The following is a 24,377-nucleotide window of genomic DNA, read 5'->3' as shown; positions in this document are numbered from 1 at the left end:
GATTGCAAGTTGGTTAAAAGACAGGAAACAGAGAGTAGGATTAAATGGTCAGTTTTCACGATGGAAAAAGGTAAACAGTGGAGTACCTCAGGGATCTGTACTTGGACTGGTGCTTTTTAATATATTTATAAATGATCTGGAAAGGGGTACAATGAGTGAGATGATCAAATTTGTGGATGACACAAAATTATGCAAAGTCGTTAAATCTCAAGCGGATTGTGATAAATTGCAGGAGGACCTTGAGACTGGAAGATTGGGCTTCCAAATGGCACATGAAATTTAATGTGGATAAGTGCAAAGTGATGCATATAGGTAAAAATAACCCTTGCTGTAGTTACATAAAGTTAGGTTCTATCTTAGGAGTTACCACCCAGGAAAGAGATATAGGCGTCATAGTGGATAATTCATTGAAATTGTCAGCCCAGTGTGCTGTGGCGATCAAAAAAAGCAAACAGAATGTTAGGAATTATTAGGAAAGGAATGGAAAATAAAATGGAGGATGTCATAATGCCTCTGTGTCACTCCATGGTGAGACCACATTTTGAATACTGTGTGCAATTCTGGTCACCATATCTCAAAAAGGATATAGCTGCACTGGAGAAAGTGCAGAGAAGTGTGACCAAAATGATATGGGGCATGGAACGCCTACCCTATGAGGAAAGGCTAAAGAAGTTAGGGTTGCTCAGTTTGGAGATGAAAATCAGTTAGTCACTCTCTCAGATAATAGAAGGACCAGGGGGCACCCCATGAAGTTAGCAAGTAGCTCATTTAAAACAAATCAAATCAATTCTGTTTCACTCAGCGTATAGTTAAGTTCTGGAATTCATTGCCAGAGGATGTGGTTTCAGCAGTTAGTGTAACTGGATTTAAAAAAGTTTGGGGTTTATTTATTTAGTTTTATATTCTGCTTTTTTCACTTTTTTCAGCATTTCAAAGTGGATTACATTTAGGTACTGAGGATTTACAATCGAAGTTTGTACCTGAGGCAAGGTCACAAGGAGCGACAGCAGGACTCGAACGCTAGTAGCTTGTGATCTGTCTAATATTTGGGTACTTGCCAAATACTTGTGACTTGGATTGGCCACTGTTGGAAATAGGATACTGGGCTTGATGGACCCTTGCTCTGACCCAGTGTGGAATTTCTTATGTTTATGTACCATATGGTCCAAATCATCACTATGTCCCAAGTTGATATTTCTGTTTTTCTATTTGGATTTCTATCTTGCCATATTGAACCCAATGGGAATGCCCAATGCAGCATACAAACATATAAAAAAATGTAGTAAAATACAATATCACAAACAATTCATAAAATAAAACAATAAGATTCATAATAAAAATGTTGAAGTCCATATTCAAACTCCATTTAGATGATAAAGTAATAGTTATCCATCTAAATAGCTTAGCCAGATATATTGAGTGCTCATCTGGCTAGAATTTAGTCGGATAATTTGGGGGAAGGAGGCATTCCGGGGATGAGCAGAATTAGCCAGATAAGTTTATTAATTTATTTATTTAGGCATTTTATATACCATCATTCCAAAAGATGATCACAACGGTTTACAACAGCAACATTCACATTATAGGTCAACACAACATCAAAACATGTTAGCTAGATTGTTAAATAGTAATTCTTCATCAATTAGTTCCTTTTAAGTAACCTTCATGAGGTAGTCAATGGGTTGTCTTAATATTCTATAAGTCTCTTATTGTTTGTTCATCAACCTATATCAATGTAATTTTCTACATGTTGTTATTTTATGTTAGATCATAGGCTTTTTGGATTTGCTTTTTTTTTTTTTTTTTTTAAGAGCCATGTTTTTAGTTCACATTTGAGGCTCTTTCTTTCTGCAATCAGACATTTTGACTCAGGTAGAAAGTTCCATAATTTGGGGCCCGCAATAGAGAACATTCGATCTCTTATATATGTTAGATGAGTGTTCCGTGTTGTAGGTACTGTTAATAGTCCTTTGTTTTGTGTTCATTTTGGTATGTATGGTTGGAGAGTCATGCCTAATAAACAGGAGTTACTGTCATTGATTGTGTTGAAGGTAAGTGCTAGTACTTTATAATGTATCCTTGATTGTACTGGCAGGCAGTGTAGATCAATCAGCGAATGGGTAATGTGGTCAAATTTCCCTTTCCCTAACAGTAGCCTTGCAGTGGCATTTTGTAGTAGCTGTAATGATTTTAATTGTCCTGGGGGAAGGCCTAGTAATAGTGAGATCCAGTAATCTAAGTCTGAGAATATTAGAGTTTGTAAAACAGTTCGGAAGTCCTGGAATGTTAGTAGAGGCTTTAACCGATGTAAAATTCTCAGCTTGGAGTATCCTGTTTTAATTAATTTATGTACTTTTTCTTTGTGATGTTCTCGTCAATCTGTATACCTAGATCCTGTACTTGCTCAGAGGGTGTGATGTGAAAATTACCTAGGTCTAGGGATGGCGGTTTAATTGCAGATTGGTTTCTCTTTAGCCATACAATTTCAGTTTTATTTTTGTTTAGTGTTAATTTTAGCTGAGATAGCTTTTTCTGTATTGCCTTCATGTATGTTGAGAGTTTCACTGTTGTATTTTCAATTGATTTGGTGATAGGAATGTAGGACTGTATGTCATCAGCATATGGGAAGAAGTTGATTCCTAGATCTGCTAGTAATTTACATGGTTAACTGGATAACTTATGTGGTTAACTCTGGTCGGGCCACAGGGATAGCTTATATATAACCAGCTAACTTTAAGATAGTTGAGTATATTCAGCGGCACAACAAACTGCTGAATATATCCTGCTAGACAGCTGGATATAGTTATCCAGGTAACTAGAAAAGCTGTTCAGCAGCTGAATATTGCCCCCATTAAATACTAAAATTCAAAGCAAAATATTAAGTACAATTCATAATAAACTAACAATTAGATTCTACTACCTAATCTCACTACTGAATTGATGCAGTTAAAACATTTTTAAAAAATCAATAACAATAATAGTATAATTAATAATTTGTATAAACCACCCAGCACCATGAAGCACCCTCAAAAATACCCCATATAAGCAAAATAACCCAGCCAGATAGCAGTCGCCCCAACTTCACACAGCCCCATAGAACCTAATGACTGGGCTCAAGTCGACCCCATTGCTCTCTAAGGCACTTCCCAACTATTAATTTGAATCATTAGGGAATTATGTCTTGATACAACATGACCTATCTTGAAAAGAGCAAAATCAAGAATAGGCATACCCAATTGCTGAAACAGAACTGCACGGGTGCCTGTAACAGGAATGCTGTCATGCAAAGGATTCTATACTAGCTGTCTGTCTCTGTATTAGCTCTCACACAATGGACACCAAATCAGTGATTCTGTTGAAGATGAGAAAGGTTTTTCCCTGAATTATATCTAGCAGAGCCCTGAAGAATTCTAATTGTGATGAAGGTTTCAGATTAAATTTGGGTAATTTAAGATAAATCCTAACAACTCCACTACCTAGCTGGTGCTTAGCACCCCTTTTTGAAATGTGCTTGTGATCAGCCAATTGTCCAAATAGGGAAATATGTGAACTCCCAATTTGCCTAAAAATACTGCAACAAACTGGTCTGAGATTACCATAAAATGACAGAGTTTGATGCCTGTTTGGGAGCTATGTACCAGCTTCTGTAGGTTCAAAATAAAACTGTAGTTGAGCAGATGGTGTAGTAGACCTGGTACATTACTTAAGCTGGACAGAGAACTAAAAACCAAGATGTGTTTCCTCTGTGACTCCTCTGACAGCACGCCATTAAATCCAAAATCTTCAACCACTGAAAGATGCCGCTCACAAACCCACATCTTGAGATAAAGGGAGGTCTCACTCCAAAGGTATCTTCAAACAAGAAACTTTTCAGGGCCATTTTCAAAAGCCATTTAGACAGATAACTCACAAGTTATCCGTCTAAACAGCAAATGTGGCATATTCAGCCATTTATTTGGCTAAATTATAGCCAGATAACTACTTATCTGGCTATAATTTAGCTGTATAAAAAAGGGGCATTTTAGGGGCATTCCAGGGAGGGGTTGAGTTATCCGGCTTATTTATTTATTTATTTATAACTTTTATATACCGACATTCAAATGAATATCACATCGGTTCACATACAACTGGGGAGCAAAAAACTAGAAGGGTGAAAAGGAAGGATAAAGTTACAATTAACAGGGAATCGTAAGGAACGGGGTGAGAAAGAGGAATGGTAAGGAGACCAAGTGAGCGTAATAGCAAGGAAGGAGACAGCAAAAATAAACAACTTTGTTAAGATAGCAACTATATAACATATTATATTTACATAACTGTATGACAGTTAATAAGCACTAGTTAATGCAGCAAATTGTAGTTACAATGAAAAATAGTTGAGGTTTACCAGAGTTGGCTATAGGGAAGTTAGGTAGCAATAGGGTTACATTGTTAGAGTTATGATACCGGGGGTGAGGACAGAGACGAGGTTGGGATTAAGTGAATACTTGTTTGAACAACCAAGTTTTTAACTTTTTTTTTAAAAGTGTTTGTGCAGTGCTCCAAGCGTAGGTCTGGGGGCATCGAGTTCCATAACGTAGGACCTGCGATGGAGAGAGCACGTTCTCGGGTGGATGTGAGCTGGGTGGATTTGTATGAGGGGGTAGTTAGAGTCCCCAGGTAGGCGGATCTAATAGGTCTGTTGGGGATATGAAACTGGAGAGAGTCATTAAGCCAGTGAATCTCATTATTGTGTAGGGTTTTGTGGATAATAGTTAGGCTTTTATGAAGGATTCTAGCTGGGATAGGAAGCCAGTGGAGGTCTCTAAGGATAGGAGTGATGTGGTCTAATCTGCGGGAGTTGGTAAGAATTCTAGCTGCATTTTGCAGCATTTGCAGTGGTTTGGTGGTGGACGCAGGTAATCCTAGAAGTAGGGTATTGCAGTAGTCGATTTTTGAAAATAGTGTAGATTGGAGGACAGTTCGGAAATCGTTATGGTGTAAAATTTAGCGGAATACTGCATATATCCAGCTAAATTAGCAGGCCTAAAGTTGCCCAGCCTAACTGGCTACATGCAAGAGAATATAGCTGGTTCAGTTACGTTCCTATATAAAAAAATAAAAACACCACACATCACAGCCTGTCCCCCCACCTCCCTCCCCACTTGAATTGCAAAGGCCCTACGAGACAGAACTTTCCACCACCTCCCCAAAAAGGTCCATTTCACTCATAAAAAAAATATATATTAGGGCCAGGAGTAACCTCTCTCCCACTCCCTGCTCCTACTTCCTCTTTCATTTTGTTAAGCAATTTCGCCATCTCCAGATCTCCCCCCCCCCCCCAACACTCCCCAACCCTTTCCCTTCTATGTCTCCCCACCCCTAGCAACAGCAGAAGCGCTGGCAGAAGCACCAGGTCCGGATTGCGGTAGAAGGCCCGGTCCCCCAACAGATCAAACCCCTGTGCCTCCACCCTCTGGCACCCTGACAGAACAAAACCCCCACCCCCAATAGCATTGAGCTCCCCTCCTCCTGCTCCTGATAGCTCAAACCTCCCCCCCCCCCCCCCCCCCCCCCCCCCCCCCCCCCCCGCTGACAGCGCTGTCCTTTTGAGATGTGGGTAAAACTACTCATGCTGTTAACTTTTACCCACAGAGGCAATTTTCAGTCCTAGATTTTACCCAGAAAACCAATTAGTTGCCAGGGTAGAATATTTTAAAAATTGGCTTCCTTCTACAGAAAGAGAAATACAATTATTAAGCATTTTTCATAAAGTCCATAGCAAACAATTACTGATTCTATTTAGCGTACAACTGTTCTTTCTGTCTTCTGTGTTTATTTTCAATGCTTTTCACCATAATGGATTAAATTGCTTCAATATATTTCACTATAATGCATCGATTTGCTTTATCTGGACTGTTCCCAACTGTTCAATCTCCAGCCTCTAGTCCTATAATAATTAATAGCATTTTGACAAAACAAATCCATCTTCATTGTTTGTTACTGTAAGACATATTCCTTTGGCATCTGAGCTAATCAGACTCTTATTCTAGTAAATAGGATATAGGCTCCCTTCTGGGTAGTGAATACTAGTTGGACACAAAGACTGATGAAGCAGCAGGTACTGTAGATCTGCACTGTCTTTCTAAGGCACAGCAACAAATTTCATCTTTTCCAGGGTACTCTTCGGATAAGTTCTTTTCTTCTTCGGATTAGAAACCTGAACAGTGTAATCTGCCAGTGAGATAGCAGTTTCCTTATGCAAAAGGTACTCTTATAGGATAATTTCAACTATAAAAAAAAGATGTCATAATCTGAGAAGGGGAGTCAGGAAATCGAAGATATTTTTGGTAAACACTATGCAAAAGTATTTACATTTCCACTAATCTTCTAAGATATAATGGGGGCAATTCTAAATAGTCCATGGTGTTGCAAGGTCTGTATGCACTTTAATACACTCAAACCATGGAGTTAATTTTCAGAGGGAAACAACTCAGGCTCTGCTGCTGCTGGGGGCAGGTGGATGGAGGAAAGCATCTTTTCAGAAGGAAAAAAAATGTCTTCTCTACTGTCCACTCTGGTACCTCCTTGTAGTGGAGGATGGATCAGACGTGACAATGGAGCATTTCTGAAGCACTGAACAGTGGTCATTTATTAGATCCACAGCTTCCTTAACTTTATCTACAAAGAAATTCTCTCTGCTGCATGGCATATCTGCCAGCCTGTCTTCAAAATAGGGCTTAATGCTGATTCATTATTTATTTATCCAGTATCCTGACCAGATCATTATGCTTTGCATTTTAATTTAGACTCCACTTAGGAAACAAGTCTTAATGCCAAGGTTAGTGTGGCATCTAAGAATGTTTAAAATGATGTTGCTGAGGACCTTCAGTCTAGATTGGTTGACCTGAATCCCAGATTAGAAAGTCTAGTTCTTGAGTCTCCAGTAGGTAATTGGAATGAGATGCTACACAATTTAATGGACTAACTACCTTCTTTGAAATCTTTTAAGATTAACTTGGCAAAGAATGCCATATGGTTTCATAATGGGCTACAGTTGTTAAAGAGCAAACACAGCAGTCAGAATGTCAGTGGCATAAGAATTCTGTAGCTGAGAATAGGATTAAGTGCTATGAATGTATGAAGGACTACAAGGATAAGACTACGGAAGCCACATGAGAGTATATTAAAACTTAATTGGCCTAAGCAGACAACCATCCAAAAAAAATGTCCCACGTGGTCAGATAATTGACATTGACACAGGTTAATACAGGAGTCTACTTCATTTGAAATTGACTTGAGAGGATTTTGCTCTTCTTTTTGAAAGTAAAATTAAGGCAATTCAGACTAATTTGGGAATTCCTCCATCCCTTGTTTCTAGTCTAGGGCCTTCTTTTGGTGATCAGTATATTATTCTAATGCTTCTGCTGCCCCCAAGATGTGTAATGTGTTTCAGGCATTTACAGCTGTTGCATTCCTTGAGGTATAGAAAATTTGTCAGACATAAATATAACTACATGTCATCTGGATCCAGCACCATCTAATTGGATGAAGGCTTTACAACAAGAGCTTTCCATTTTTTTGGCCCATATTATCAATTGCTCCATGGTCCAAGGAGATCTACTCATTCTACTGAAGGCAGCGCAGTAAGACCACTTTTAAAGAAAGGGATTGAGAACTATTGGCCTGTGTCCAACTTACTATTCTTATCAGATTATAGAAAGAGTAGTATATTCCTAACCTTTGAGTGCCAAAATAATATTCTCCACCCTACAGAGTCAGGTTTTAGTGAAGGACATCCATGGAGATGCTACTGCTTTAAATAATGAAGAGAGAATGTATGCAGATGGGGCAAAGATGCACTCTTAGTCCAACTTAAATCATCAGCAGCTTTTAATACCCTTGAACACAACTTTCTGTTATCATGTTTAGAAGATGGGGGATAGGATGGACAGGCCTTTATTGATCTCCAATCTGTCAAACAGAGCACAAATTGTTCATTGGGAGGGCAGACATTTGTATTCCTATGTTACATTGTGAAGTAATACAGGATTCTGTATTGTCCCTGGTCCTTATTAATATTTATCTCACTCCTTTGGCAGGAATTACACAGGTCTTTGGCTTTAACTGCCATATTTTTGCAGATGTTATCTAGTTAATAGCATTTATGGGGATGACTGAGCAGGAAGAATAGATTACTAAACTGAATACCTATTTAAAAGCAGTTTCAAGTTGGCTGTTCCAAAATAAACAAATTAATTTTCAGTAATTCTGAGTTGTAATGGATTGATAGATTGGATAATCCTCTGACTAGCTACCCTGCCATTTACTGTTTGTCTTGGAACCAGGAGAGGTAATAAGTCTGAGAGTCACATTTGACTCCCATTTGTCTATGTCCACACAAGTGTCTGCTGTGGTCAAAAATTATTCTATTTATGACTAATTTGCCAGTGTAGATCTTATTTAGATCAAAAGGATCTAGTAACAAATTCCTTGTATTATTGTAACTCCCTATATTATGGTCTACCAAACAATGCCCTTTATAGATTTTAGTTACTGCAAAATATTGTAGGTAGACTACTGACTGGACTAAACAAAAAGTACCATCTTTCCCCTGTCCTACAAAGCTTATATTGGCTCCCAGTAGATGCTAAATTAAAATTCAAGAGTATGAGGAGCATATTCAAAGGGGTTTGTCCAAATAACTTTTGAGTTACCTGGACACATCCTGATTTTTAAATTTCCTGCCCCTCCTAACTGGATAAATTTTACTCATAGGTTAGTACACAGATACAGAGTAATTTTCAAAGGAAAATGTAAATGTAACATGCCTGAATGCAATCTGCTTCAAAGAGCCTGAAAATCAGAATATAAATCAAATAAAAAGACAAACTATGGTAGCAATTTTCAAAAGCTCATTTACCCATGTTAAGTGTATTGAATGCGGGTAAAACCTATTGACAATTCAATAACAATACGAAGTGTGAGGGGCACAGTGGAATGGGTTACCTGCCCCGGAAGGGGGTACCCATGGACATATGACAGGGTCAAAGGAGAAGCCACGTGCACTGTAGGAATCTGGAACTGTTTGACAAGCTCCTATACTACAAAAGTTCCTCCAGAACCAGAGGCTACCAGGACCTGAGTGGAGAAGCATGAGGAGGCTTGCTCAATTAAAACTGATAGTAGAGTGTGGGGGTTGCGGACATCAAGTCTATGGTTATTTATCTAAGTACCTCAGGGCGTAGTACGCTTCCCCTCTCTCCAGGCACTGAGCCAACAGGAGGCCAGGAGCTCCAAAATAAATGCAGAGGCCTAATTGATGGCATTGAGTTCTCTCTTCATTCATGAGATGGGAATGATTCAATTGCATAGGCTCTTCAGGTAAGCCCCTCAGGTCAAGTGTAGAAGGAGATGATATCCTGGAGAGACCCTTTTAGGCTGAGCGTGTTTCTTGGGCTCATTCCTGGAGGCGTCTATCAATTTTCCCCCGTGAGATTCATGAGCCCTTCAAGACAGATGGGAAATTCCCATGTCGCAAGCTCATCCTTAATTTTGGGAATATAGGGGTAGATTTTCAAATAGCGCAATTTGGTGTACTTTTGTTGGCGCATCAGGCGCAAACAAAAGTACGCTGGATTTTAGTAGATACGCGCGTAGCCGCTAAAATCCGGGATCGGCGCGCGCAAGGCTATCGATTCCGTATAGCCGGTGCGCGCCGAGCCGCGCAGCCTACCTCCGTTCCCTCCGAGGCCGCTCCGAAATCGGAGCGGCCTCGGAGGGAACTTTCTTTTGCTCTCCCCTCACCTTCCCCTCCCTAACCCACCCGCCCGGCCCTGTCTACACGCCCCCCTTACCTTTGTCGGGGGATTTACACCTCCCGGAGGGAGACGTAAATCCCCGCGCGCCGGGACGCGACCTGGGGGCGGGTCTGGAGGGGGCGGGTCTGGAGGGGGCGGGTCCGGAGGGGGCGGGTCCGGAGGGGGCGGCCACGCCCCTGGACCGCCCCGGGCCGTAACCACGCCCCCGGGCCCGCCCCCGAAATGCTACGGCCCGCCCCGAAAACGCCGCGCGGATCGGGCCCGCCCCCTCGACACGCCCCCAACACGCCCCCCTCGGAAAATCCCGGGACTTACGCGAGTCCCGGGGTCTGCGCACACCGGTAGGCCTATTGAACATAGGCGCACCGGCGCGCAGGGCCCTGCTCGCCTAAATCCGCCCGGATTTAGGCGAGCAGGGCTCTGAAAATCCGCCCCATAGTGTGTAAGCTATACCCTGCCAGTTTAGTTCTGTGGCCAGGGTTTGGAACTTGATGCTGTAATCCCTTTGGGTTCAGTGAGGTGAACCTTTGGTTAGAAGAAGTGTGGGTGCTATTAGTGTCATAACAGAATATACTCTGACCAATACATTGCAGAGGTGACTTTCTACTACAAGTGAAGGCATGACACCATCCTATTCCCAATACTACCTTCAGTCAGACCAGCATCCTTATCTAGCCTCCCCGAGCAGCTAGCCTATGACATCCCAAGGGCCAAGGCCCTCAACTTCTATACATGAGAGTTGACAGTTTGCTTATGCAGGTGTTGCAGATTGGGAATCGTAGAAAATTCTTTTTCACTCAACGCACAATAAAGTTCTGGAATTTGTTGCCAGAGGTGGTTAGTGCAGTTAGTGTAGCTGGGTTCAGAAAAGGTTTGGATAAGTTCTTGAAGGAGAAGTCCATTAATGGCTATTAATCAAGTTTAGTTTGGGAATAGCCACTGCTATTAATTGCATCAGTAGCATGGGATCTTCTTAGTGTTTGGGTAATTGCCAGGTTCTTGTGGCCTGGTTTGGCCTCTGTTGGAAACAGGATGCTGGGCTTGATGGACCCTTGGTCTGACCCAGCATGCAATTTCTTATGTTCTTATGGTTGCTTGCAACCCCAATGAGGTATGCTAGCTTACAATGACCTGTGAGAAGTTTTGGATAGCCTCAGTCTTTGACATGCGCTTTCCTACAGGCTATAAGTGAGGGCCTGCTATGTGAGCACTCTAAAGTCAGCACTGTCTCTGAAACAGCTGAGGCTTGATGTCATCTGTGTGTCTCTGCAGGTCCATATGACATAATGCATCTGATGTATAAGTACATATCTTCAGATGCACACACACTGATGTCAGCTAGGGAATTTGGCTGTAACATGTCGACTCTGTGATTGATACTTTTAACTGTCAGCTTGTAGCTTCTGCCTTTGCCTTTAAGCAGCTGAGCAACTTGTGATTTCTAGAGTAGTTGAGCTCCATGTCCTAGGCCCTGCTGGAGTTCCATCATACCTTGACCACAATATTGCCTACATTCGAGGGCTAGGACAGGGTCCAAGACTTAGCTCCACCAAGGAAGAAGACGCAAGCTATGATAAACTATGTACACTGTGTTGGCAGTCCTACACGAACGCTATTGGGAGACAAGGCTCTTTAAGACTGACAATCACGCAGAAGACATTAGACCAGCCAATTGTCTTTGATGTAATCTTTATTTTGTGTCAACTTTATCTACTACAGGCTATTGCTCCATTGTCAAGATGTAGAACTAACTAGGCCTAACTGGTTTATGTTACACACTGACATAGACAGAGGACCTGTAAGAAAAAGACAGAGAGGAGACCAGCTAGAAACACTCTGCTGGGCTTGCTTCCATGGAAGGGGAAGGAGTAGCTGAGGACTAACAGGCAAACTAGCATTGTATGACACTTTGCAGATGCTGGCTGCTAGTCTGTGTGGTCTCCCTGGCTTCTGTGAGGGGACACAGGGGATCCTGTGGTAGATTGGGAATGATGTCTACCGGGATACTATCCCTTAGAATGAGATTATGGAGTACATAGCAGTGCAGCACTATCTCAGCAACTCTGGGTGGGGCATACATTAATGCTCCCCCCCCCCATCCCCCTTTTGGCCATCTACTTTTGAGAACTCTAAAGGTGCATTATACAACACACCAGGTAGAACATAAACCCTTGCAGTACCTCAGCTCCACCGGCGTGTTGGGAATAACAACAGGTGTGAGAAGCCAGGTCCTGCAACCATATCCTAAATCTCTTGCAGCAAAGAGAGAATGGCTGCATCACTCACATCACCATGACAATGTGATATCGCTGCCAACCCACAGTAGAAGTTATGTTGTAGCCAAGCCTCTTTCCAAACTCAAAAGACCATGCCGCCCATTTACTGTGACACTATATGAACGTTCTAGCACTTGCTTATGCTGTGTCAGATCTTCATGAATGGAAAACTGCTTCTGGGGTTGTTCCTACACTATGTGTCCATGTTACTCACAACCAAGCTAGCACTATCTATTTCTAGCACTCAGCTAACACTGAAGTAGGAGATCACAGCTACCACACGTCAGTGTAGAAAAATCCCAACCTCGTGGAATGATTGTACATCTCCCTGGCTGTTCTGCATTACGTCCTCCAGAGAGACATTTTTGTCTGACCTGACCCAGTGACTATGATAGGGACCAAATGCACAGGCCTCAGCTTCTGTTTAACCATGTGATGGTGAAGACAAACAGTGGCTGACATCCTGGCTGACTGATCATGAACAGGGCACACATGACCTGGGAGGTCATGCACTGTGAAAACCAAAAGGTTTTGGTAAATAAGTGACATTTCAGCGGCTCCAAATGGGAAACTTAGAAAAGCCACTTGCTTAAAGGACACCATTAGAAAGTGTATAGTACCTGGTGACACACAGAGCTTTGTGGCAAGTGTATTGTTTGGGTACTCAACATTAGCCAGCCTCTCCAGCATGAAGAGTGAAAGACAGGGCCTGGCTTGAAGGCAATATAGTTTTCATGTAACCAAAGGTTTCTTATCCACGACAGCCCCCCGTGTCAGTGGCATCTGTTTATAGAAAGAAGCAACCATTACCATAGAGACCGTCCTCAAACTTGTCCAACAAAGCCAATTGCCTAAGTATGCAGGAATTGTGCAAGTATAAAGGAATTGTGCAACCACATCGAGGATGCGTATTCCAGCGCCACAGACCTCTTGCACGTTGATGGAGTGGAACAGCTTTCTGTTGTGTTAGATCTCCTCACTGTTGCGGGATGGGATGATAGCTACATGAGTAGAGTCAATAGCTTGCAGAACATTTGGAAAGTTAGCAATGGCATAAAAGTCTCTCTTCAATTCCATCAAATTCTGCCTTTCACAAGGGAATGTTATTTAGCGATTAATGCATACACATACAGCTGTTGTGACCGGGCCAAACAGCGGGAAAATGAGGTTTAGGACATTCCACCAACAACCCTGACTATCATTTGGAAGGAGCCAGATGCCATGAAATGATGGGTGCACAATAGTTTGGTGAGACCCAGCATAGCGTGGGACCTTTCCAAGAACAGATCCAGATCCCCTCTGAGATGCAATCTCTACCAGGGTACTATCAAGCTAGGGCGAGAGAACATTGTAGAAATCTCATCTTTGTGTGCCTTTCCTAACTCTAAATCACGTCAAATCTTTGCTGATGTGTACTGTGCTGTTCATATGTCTCACTGTGCATATAAAACTGGCCCCAAAAACCTAGACCACCACCAAAACCTCACCCCGAATTACTAGTTGCCCCACTTACAGTAGTATAAATAGTTTACTTAAATGAGTGCCTTACTAAGAGTCTCTCTCTCGTGTGTTGCGTAGCCAAAATAGCTATACGGTATCTGGACAATTACCCTAATTACACCCGGTTTTTTATTATTAATCGAGGGCGCTATTCTCGCAAGATTTATAGCAAAATGATGAATCTAGGCCTAGGTTAGCTGGATAAGACGTTACACCCTGGAACACCCTTGTGCCACCCAACTATTTAGCCGGATAATAGTTATCTGGCTCAGGGCAGCTGCTGAACGCAGCTGAACAATTAAATTCCACCACTTAGCCAGCTATGTCCATATTTTTTCGCAAAAGTGGCACTGAATAAATCTGGCCCTCTGTCAAAGTCCCCTTGTGGGACAAAATGCACTCAACTTTAAGTGCAAACATAAATGAACTGTGGGTGCTCTGATTTTGTTTACATTTAGCTTGGAAGTATAGAACAGAGTTTGTGTAGTCATTTTTTAAAATTATTTCTAAAGAATAATTTTACAACTATGATTAGTCTAAACATTTCCAATATAATATTCCAACAGAAGCTTTTTTAGTACCTAACTTACTTCTTGTATAAATGAGGGCTTCATATCCTTCCCATAGTCTTCAGTTTGTTTGGTTTCAATAATATAATTTATAAATTTCCTTTTATCAAGTAAAGTCAAGCTTGGACAGTAAACTTCTTGTCTGTCATTCTTAAGGGAAATTTCTTGTTTTTTCATTCTGTGTGAAGGAATTTTACTTTGAAATACAAAGAAAGATTTTGTTACAAGAATATAAGTATACAGCTAACAAAAAAAATTCCATTTCAATAGAATTTTGCCATTGACATAAAACTGAGAAATTCTTTTGAAAAGAGTTAAGCACAGGATAATTTCCATATTAAAATAATATGGTTGCCATGTTACCTAGAAAAAAGCATCAAACAAGTTGTGGATGATACAAATATAAGTCCAATAAAGAGGTAACAAGCTTTTGAAAATTATGCTCCATTCATCAAGAAAATGAAAAATGACTTATGGCCCAAATCAACCAAATTGACCTTTATTTCTACTTTAAAAAAAAATGGGTTTTTGAAGATGTAGTGGTTAATTTCTGTCAGCAGAAGCTATAGTAATTTATATACAGATATACATACATTACATATTAATCACACGGAAATAGCCCTGATGCTCACTTGATCTTCCAACTGGCAGAAGAGTCAATTCTAGAACTCTTAGCGCACAGATACTTGTTTTGAAAATTGAGCATGAATTACTCAGTTTATTTCTCTCAGGAGGCAATAAGACTTTTTATGTGGGTAAACCAAGTTTATCAGCATAAATATGAAGTCTGATTATTTCCCCTCCCCCTCCCTATGGATCACAGTGCACTTAGTTTTAGCCCCTTTAAAAGAAGGAAGAAAACAAGTCATCGGTGGCAAAGTATTTGCAGAGATCTCCATGCATACTTTACAGTGGATACAATGCACCGACTCCAATGCACATGCAAAGCATCCAGATATTCTGTATCCATATTGTGCACACAGAAAGAATTTCCCTTGAAAAGAAGCAAGTTTACTTACCATAAACAGTGTTTCCATAGCTAGCAGGATGAATTAGCCATACCATTTGGGTAACGTCACTGACAGCACGCTCTCGCGGACATTCTCTTCTCCAAGTTAAAGTTTTGAACTACTGCGCCTGCCTGGCACTTTCCGTGCAAAGCGCGAGACCAGTCTCTTCAGTTAGTGAGAAAGCTAGAAAACAGTAGAATGATAGCTGGGATAAAAGACATGTCCAGAGAAAAGGGAGGGTATACATGGCTAATTCATCCTATCTACGGAAAACACAGTTTACGGTAAGCAAACTTGCTTCTTTTCCGTCAATAAGCAGGCTGTATTAGCCATGCTATTTGGGAGTCCCAAGCCCAAAGGAAAAAATTAGTGAGAGGTAGATTGACCAACCCCAAAATTCTTTATACATATAGCTTTGCAGAACTGATTTTTCTTTTTTTTTTCTCCTAATTTCCCTTGATAACACTGCTTTTCCCAAACCGCTGTGTGAAGCTGTAAGCTCGTTGAGGCAGTAATGAACAGTAAAGATGTGAATTGATGACCACGTAGTTACTTTGCAGATGTCCTCTACGGGAATATTTCGTAGATGCGCCATGGAGGATGCTGTGGCTCACATCTGATGAGCAGTGTCTGAACTGGACAAGGGTACATTTGCTGAAGAGTGACAGAATTGAATACAGTTTGAAAGCCAGTTGGATATTGTCCTTTTGCTGACTGCTACACCGAGGGCCGGATTTTAAAACCTATGCACATGCACAAATGTACGCCTGATTTTATAACATGCGCGCGCAGCCACATGCATGTTATAAAATCTGGGGTTGGCACGCGCAAAGGGGTGCACACTAGTGCACCTTGCGCGGGCCGAGCCTTTGGGGAGCCCCGATGGCTTTCCCCGTTCCCTACAAGGCCGCTCTGAAATCGGAGCAGCCTCGGCGGGAACTTTCCTTCTGCCCCCCCCCCCCCCACCTTCCCCTCCCTTCCCCGCCCCCCAACCCTATCTAAACTCCCTCCTAACCTTTGTTTAATAAGTTGCGCCTGCCTCTGGGCAGGTGTAGGTTGGGCGCCGGCAAAGTGCCGGCGCGAAATCCCCTGGCACGGCTGCTGTGCCGGAGGCCTCGGTCCCGCCCTGCCCCTTTCACAAAGCTCCGGGACATACGCGCATCACGGGGCTTGCACGCGTCGCCGGGCCTATGCAAAACAGGCTCGGCGCGCGTAACCCTTTGAAAATCTGGCCCCTAGTGAGTTAGGGTTAAATGAGACGAATAATTGTGAGGCTTGCCGATGAGGCTGAGTTCTTTGTTTATAGGAAGCTAAAGCTCTTTTACAGTCTAAGGTGTGGAGCAGAGATTCTCTTCTGTTCCTGTGTGGTTTGGGAAAAAAGATGGGTATTGAAATGTCTTGATTAATGTGAAAAGCTGAAACCACTTTGGGTAGAAATTTAGGGTGAGTTTTGAGAACTACCTTGTCGTGATAAAGCTGCAAGTAAGGAGAGAAGTGAACTAATACTTGTAGCTCACTCACTCTTTGAGCAGAGGTGAATGCTATGAGAAAATTTACTTTCCAAGTTAGATATTTCATATGTACAGAATGTAGAGGTTCGAAAGGTGGCTTCATTGGAGGCTTGCAGATTGGAGGATGATGGTTAAAGAGTCCTCTCATGAATCGCGAAACCAAAGGGTAAGAAGCCACTGAAGAGTCTTTTACCTTCATGTAGGAAGCAGCAATAGCACTTAGGTGAACTCTAATTGATGATGTTGCTAACCCCAACTTGAAAAGATATAATATAAGAACATAAGAACATGCCATACTGGGTCAGACCAAGGGTCCATCAAGCCCAGCATCCTGTTTCCAACAGTGGCCAATCCAGGCCATAAGAACCTGGCAAGTACCCTTTTTAGTTCCTCCTTTTGAAATAAGCGTAGCACCCGAGGATCGTCCCCCTCGAGGAGGTGGAGGGGGGGAGCGGTTAGGAAGCAGCGGGTCAACATCCGGATCTGGAATTGGGACCGGCGGCAGCTGTGGCAGATCCGGAGGCGACGGGACCCCCGGAACCACCCTAACTCTAACCGAGCCCTGGCCCTCTGGTGCCTTCGGAGGAGAAATTTGCGGGTTTTTTGGTGGGGGGGGGGGGGGGTGTCCAGGGATGGATCTTCCTCCTGCTGTAAGCTGGCTAAATAGGACTTGTGCATAAGAAGCACAAACTCCGCAGGGAAACAGACTTCCCGGGGGGGAGGGAAAGGTCAGGCACTGCCTCCGGGGCATGAGGGGGGCTCAAATCTGGAGGGGGAAACTAAAAAATTGGGCTCACCTTCCTCCTGCAGATCCGATTCTCCATTTGAGCCTGCTTCCAAGATGACCGCCGTTCCCGCGGTTTTCCGGGCCGGGAACGGCCTGGTCATGCGGCGGGGAACTCACCCCCGGGTTGCTGCGGGTGAAGGGACCGATGAGGGACCCTCCCCACCCAGTAGGTAGTTAGGATGTCGCTGGGATGTCGCTGGGTATGGAAGAGAAAGGGTTAATGTTTCGAATTTGACACCAGTTGGCATATCTTTTCCATTTGAAGAAATAGTTATGTCAGGTTGATGGTTTTCTCGCAGCTGTGATAATTCTTTGAATATTTGCTGAAAAAGTTAATCCCTGCAAAACATCACATTCAACATCCAAGTCATCAGGTGGAGGGAGGAATACAGAGGATGAAGAAGAGAGCCCCCTTCCTGAATCAAGAGATCTGGGTCTTGACTGAGATCTAATGAGTCACTTTTGGAGTACTGTACCAGATAAGCAAACCAGGGCTATCTCAGCCACGCGGGCACTATGAGTATCATGCGACCCCTGTCTTGTATCATTTTCTGAACTGTTCTTGAAATGAGGGGTATTGGAAGAAACGCATAAAGGAGATCTCTCGACCACGACATTAGGAAGGCATCCTGTGTCTTTCTGAGATGGCTTGGGCATATGGAGCAAAACTGAGGTACTTTTTAGTTTTGCTCTGTAGCAAAAAGATCTATCCAAGGGCGGCCTCACTGTAGAAAAATTTGGTTTGCTATTGATGGGTTGAATGACCATTCATGGAGATAAAATAGTCTGCTGAGATGGTCAGCTAACATGTTCACTAACCCCGGTAAGTAGGTGGCCCTCAAGGTTACTGAGTTGTTGAGGGCCCATTCCCAAATCCATACTGCTTCTCTGAAGAGAATCCAGGATCCTGAACCACCCTGCTTGTTTATGTAAAACATGGCAACCTGATTGTCTGTATGAATCATGAGGGTCTGACCTCATAACAGGTGTGTAAAGGTCATTACTGCATATCTCATGGCTCTGAGTTCTAGAAGATTTATTTGGTAAGCTAGTTAGTCGTTTATCCACTGACTCAGTTTTGTAATGGAGTAGATGCGCTCCCTAACCTTGAGTGGAAGTATCTGTGGTAAGTATTAGGATGTGAGCCAGATCTCGTAGAGGTGATCCGACTGTTAGGATTTCCGGGTTCAACCACCAACAAATATCCTTCTTCATGGAGTCTGATATGATTATCTCAGTGGACATTGGTTGGAGATATTGGGTCAATTGTGATTTCAGTCCCCATTGGACTGAATGGATGGCTGCCGCCATGTGACCCAATAATACCAGAACTTAGCAGGCCATGATTCTTGAGCTAAGGGGAAAGTCTGTGCAGAACTGATGAAGTCGATCAATTCTCTCAGGGTAGGAAGACCTGATATTGGATCAAGTCTATTTTGGCCCCTATAAATTGTAAAATTTGAGTTGGTTTGAGTACAGACTTCTCATAATTGATGAGGAATCCCAGAGACTCCAGACAAGAGATTATAGATTCCAGGTGATGTTGCAGGGACATTTGGTCAGGAGAAACTATCAACCAATCATCCAGATATGGAAAGAGGTGTATCCCTTTATGCCTGAGGTGAGCCACAGACAGACACTTGGTAAAAAACACTGGAAGCCGAGGATAGACCAAAAGGTAGAACTTTGTGTTGGTAGTATCTGGAATTCACTTGGAAACACAGGAACCGCCAGCAGGAGTGTATTGGAATGTGGGTATAGGCATCTTTGAGGTCCAGTGAACACATCCAGTCATTCTCCTGAATGAATGGGAGTACCAGTTTGAGGGAGGTCATCTTGAATTTTTCCTTCTGAAGATATTTGTCTAGGGAGTGTAAATCCAGAATTGGACGGAGACCCTCTGAGCGTTTGGGAATGAGGACGTATTGGGAGTAATATCCTTTGTTGATCTGGTGTTTAGGCACAAACTGAGTGGCCCTTTGCTGGAGAAGGGCATGGATTTCATGTTCCAGAAGAGGTGACTGAGAAGAATTCCTCAAATGGGTTGTAAAGCATGGAAGAGGAGGTGAATAGTAGAACACATGTCCGTGCCTGAGCGTGGAAATAAACAAACAGAAGAGACGGATCTTGCGCTTTGCGTGAGAAGTGCCACACAGACGCAGTAGTTCAAGACCTTAACTTGGAGAAGAGAATGTCTGTGAGAGCATGCCGTCGGTGATGTCACCCAAATAGCATGCTAATTCAGCCGGCTTATCAATGGAAAAATGAGGTTGCCATCCCATGAAGCCACAAGCTCTGTGGAGACTATCATTATTGCACTCAGAGAGGGTGACTGTTAAACAGCCCGAGTAGTGTGAAAGTCTATGGATACTTTGTACCCAGAAGATTTTAGCCTGAATTTTCACAATGGACTTATGCGCATGTGTCCGCTCTGAACATTCAAAGGTTCGCCAGATATGAACATGGATGTACATGCATAAAGTTCCACTTTCTCCCAAGTGCGTGCAAGTACTTATATGCACAAGCTTTGGAAAACAAAATATGTGTACATAAATCCTTTTCCCATCCCTTAATTTAATCCCTGGAACCACTTTATTGCATTTAAAAGTAGACAGAAAATTGTTCTTTTGTGCATACTTTTATGTGCAGAACCTCAGGTGTACTTACATAAAACAGGATTTTATGCGTGTAAAGCACTTTCAAAATCAACCCCCTAAAGACTAAGTTACAATCTGCTTGTTAGAATCAAAGCCTTAAAGCAGTATGATTTTTTGAAAAATGGTCAATTTTTTTTTATTTCTATTGATGAATGTAACATTTTTCAGATAAATATTCATACCACCTGAAGGGAGGAGCCCTGCAAATTCCCACCATTGGCAGGCAGAGCTGGCTGAAGCAGAAGCTCAACTGGAGCTTCACCAATACCATCCCATGTTCCCCTTAAGTTGAACCCTTGGGTGCCAGGGCTGGCTGGACTTAGGTGCAGGCCTCTCTGGAGGTAAAGATCCATCAAAATGAGATGCGCAGGCCAGAACACAGAAGAGGAGCAAAGCCAGAGTCCAGGCAGCAATAGGCAATAGGCGATTCAGGTCAGGTTCAGACTTAAGTCACAGTAAGCATAGTTCACTCAGTGTTAAGTTCAGGCAGTGGTCAGTGGCAGGTAGAGGTCAAGCAGTTTCAAGGCCCAATCTGAAATCAAAGCCAAGAGGCTTTCCAAAGAGGTGAGGAGCAAAGAGGAAGCAGGAGGACAAGAAGCCACACAAGCGGGAAGAAAAAGCTCAAGCCAGACTAAGGAGAAAACTGACCATGAAGAAGACAAGAACTCAGAACTCAGACCAGACTGCCATACAGGAACCAGGAACAGGACACTTAACTCAAGAGCACAAGCAGAAAAGATGCACAGCCAGAAACAGGAACCAGGAACAGAACTACGCAGAGGCAAACCACTATTCCAATGGAGTCGACCTGTTGCGGAGGTGAAGAGCAACTGCAGGAGTAGCCTTATATATCCCTCAGGCAATGGTGTCATCGGCAACGCTGGCCCAGGTATTCCGCCACTGGTCCTTTAAGAGGGGCAAGGTTGGTGCGCATGCACGCCTACAAAGGCCCAGGACTGATGCGGCATTGGAGGCTGGTTGAGCGTGGTGGCCTGCTGTGCCAGCAGGGGAGAGGAGCGTCAGAGCTCCCAGGAGCGTAAGAGGCAATCGGCTTGCGGCAGCCTGCCATGTGTGTGTCAGGGGGTATCTCTCAGCGTCTGCTGAGACCAGTTCAGGTCCGGGGCTGGAGGTAAGTGCGTCGTTGTGCAGCCCCATGCCACGGATCGCCTCACTTACCCTATGCGTATCTCCCGGCTTTGTCACGCATAGGGCTTTTAAATTTTGTCTTTAAATGTTTAAGCGCTCAAGTGCCGGGCCTCTTGGAAAGGGCGGGCTGGGACAGCACCATTGTTTGCTGTCCCAGCGCATGCAAGTTACTTCAGGTCAGGCTCTGAAGTAACTGGTTAAAAAAAAAAAAAAAAGTAAAAAGATTTAAAATGGGTTTTTAGAGGGTGGGGAGGAGAGGAGAAGGGGAAGGGAGGTTAGGGTAGAGGTAGGAAAGTTCCCTCCCAGTCCGCACCTAAATTGGAGCGGATTGGGAGGGAACTGAGGAAGGTCCTGATGCATCGCCGCACAAATATAGCAAAAATGTACCCCCCCCTTGCACGCACCAATCCCCGATTTTATAACATGCGCGCGCATGTCATAAAATCACGTGTCCATGTGTGTGTGCCAGGTAGCGCGCACATGGGATGCACGCGCTTATTTTTTAAAAATCTACCCATAAGGCTTTGGATGTATGGTGTTCAAACATCAATAAAAAACACAACTACTGATTATTGTAAGCACCTAGCAAATAAAGAAAAATAAAGAATTCACGATTAGTGATAAGAACTAACTTGTGAGATGATGGCACTCTGAGGCCAGAAAATGTTCTAACAATAGTCTTTGCCTGACCTAACTACATAAACATGATCTTCCATTTTAGAAAAAGATTATTTCCCATAAAATATATTTGTACTAAATGTTCCCAAAACAGAAGACAAAGTTAACGAATTTCCTGAAATCTTTTGCCAGTTTCTTGAATTAAATGTCTTTATGCTGTCCATTTCCAATTCTAGAAAAAATGAAATATTACATACCGTATTCGCTTTCTGGTTAAATATCCTCGTATTGTGCTTTGCACAATTAACACAGGTGAATTATGAGCTAAGATTTGATTGATCTTTGAAATAATGCCTTTCACCACATTGATTTCATCCTGAAATGATGCTTTCTGTAAAAATTACAAATTTTGATCAGGCCTTCATTTTTTGTAACTTCCTCTGAATATGTTCAAAAGTTCCCATTCTTGCACAGCGTACCTCAGTTCTATAATTAAGATACTGAGATCAACTCCAAAAGGAGAGGAGGAAGGATGTGTGTGACTGGTAAACTGATGCCTTCAAGGAAAACCTGTGTAAGTAAGGAACTTTGGGCCTCATTTTCCAAGCTGCTTGCTCCCAATAGCTACACCTCCTATGGTGGCGCTATTGGGTGCGAAACCGGCAGCGATCGCACCGCGACGGTGCGATCACTGCCGGCTAGCGCAGGCCCGCCCCCCGTTTCTGCCCCCCGCCCCTCATCTTCTAAAGTATCGCAGGCCTGCGATACTTTAGAAAATGAGGCCCTTTGTTTGCTCTAAAGGCAACCAGTTCATCCTAGTTGCACGTAGGAGATCCCATGCTAAGAGATGTCTTCTAATTAAACGGGAAAAAAAAAAAAAAAACAGTTCCCTCAACAGGGTAGAACGCTTTATGTCAAGATAAATCTTTTTTTTTTTTTTAAACGGAAAGTTAACCTAAACGAAAAAATGGACGCTAGTGGAGACTGGAGTCAGCTCTAAAACTCAAAGAAACCCGAAACTTGCTGACACATTGGAAGCCAGCGTCTAATAAAAATGTGCATTCATTTGAAACAAAAATGGAAAAACAGGATGAACTAGCCCATTTTTGCTTTGTACCAAATAAAAATCAATTGTCCACCCAAAAACAAAATTTTAGTTTTCATTCATTTTCAGAAAATACTGCATATTTGAAATGGTATGTGCTATTTGCAATACTTTGCCAAAAATGAATGAAAACCAAAAAAACAAAAATGAAAAGACCAGAAAATAAAAAACAAAAACAGGAAAAAAAAAGATTTTGGCCATACATGTCTCTAGTATCTAAACAATAATGAGAAGTAAATACAGCACAGCTTTGAAAATCTCTTCAATAGATGTTGAGCTTAGATGAGCCCTGACATTATAGACCTTGAAATGCTTTTCTAAGGTCAAACCTGCCTGAACATAAGTGAAGGATATGCAATTTGCTATCCAAAGTGATTTCTTCAACCCTTCAATCCCAGGCTTATTGAGGCAAACAGAACCAAAAAGGCTGGGTGAATATTCTAAGGACATTCACCTGCTCCAGAACGGTTCCCTTGCAACCCAAAGTGTGCAGGGCTCATTCACCTTTGTTAGCATATATCCATGGGAAATTAATTAGAAAGATGACTGATGGACTCAAGGTGAAAATCTACCAAAACCTGATGCAGAAACTTGTAATGTATATGAGTGAAGCACCACCCTCCTGTGATGATGTGGATAAGTAGGGAACTTTGTTTCAGTTTTTATTTTATTTTCCCTGTGAATTTCAATATTATAACAAACAAAAATCACTTTTACACTGATATTTTTGTATAATTTTGAAATTCCCAGGAAAAATAAAATAAAACACTGAAAATGGAGGTCTCTATGGATAAGTCACTAGAGCCTGAAGCTCTCTAAGCCTGCAGATTGAAATGACTACCACCTTCCAGATCAAGTGCTTTAACCCACAAGAGCTTTAACCCACAAGAGCTTTAACCCACAAGAGATCCCATGATACAATGGGAGGATTCAAATGAAACAAGCCTCACATTAATCTTACAACTAAGAGTTGAACAGAAATCCATCTCCCTGCTATATAAGGGTGGCAATCGCCAATCACAATGAGGTGCAATTTTTGTGTGAGACAGGAAAAGGGGTCTAGGGCCTTGTCCTCAAAACCGATGGTAGCCTCCCTCTATTTGCCATTATAAGATCTTCTAGTGGATTTCTACCCAGATGTAATAAGTACTTAAGACACTGAATATGAGAGATCATAAGAATGTATTACTTTGCTCTCAACATCCAGGCCATGAAGAAAAGGATTGGATACTAGAATGAAGTAACATTCCTTGGTAATGCAAAATTAAGGTTGGAAAAACATCCAATCTGATCGGTTTCCTGATGGATAAGTCGCAAAGGTTGAGAATCAACTTTGGCAAATAGGCAGCTATGAGAATCATAGTTTCCTAGTCATTTCTGAGTTTCATTAAGGTTTTTGTC

The 24,377-nt window shown here is 42.5% G+C and overlaps 1 protein-coding gene across 4 annotated transcripts in view; it reads right to left on the bottom strand.

Moving 5' to 3' along the window:
- The window catches only part of LRRIQ3 (leucine rich repeats and IQ motif containing 3), a 69,604-nt gene that overhangs the window by 22,752 nt on the left and 22,475 nt on the right, over window positions 1-24,377 (bottom strand). For 3 of the 4 annotated variants that reach the window (XM_029618680.1, XM_029618682.1, XM_029618681.1), the window contains exons 4-5: window positions 22,129-22,262; window positions 14,164-14,338 (exon numbers count right to left, since the gene is read on the bottom strand). The exons of the other annotated variant lie outside the window; for it this stretch is intronic. In XM_029618680.1, coding sequence (XP_029474540.1) covers window positions 14,164-14,338; window positions 22,129-22,262 — 309 coding nt within the window. The remainder of the gene's footprint in view (window positions 1-14,163; window positions 14,339-22,128; window positions 22,263-24,377) is intronic. 4 annotated transcript variants of the gene reach the window in all.

This window comes from Rhinatrema bivittatum, chromosome 10, assembly GCF_901001135.1.
Source record: "Rhinatrema bivittatum chromosome 10, aRhiBiv1.1, whole genome shotgun sequence".
Classification (NCBI taxonomy): Eukaryota; Metazoa; Chordata; class Amphibia; order Gymnophiona; family Rhinatrematidae; genus Rhinatrema; species Rhinatrema bivittatum.
The sequence above is the reverse complement of the archived record's forward strand: the minus strand, read 5'-3'. Positions and strand labels throughout refer to the sequence as shown.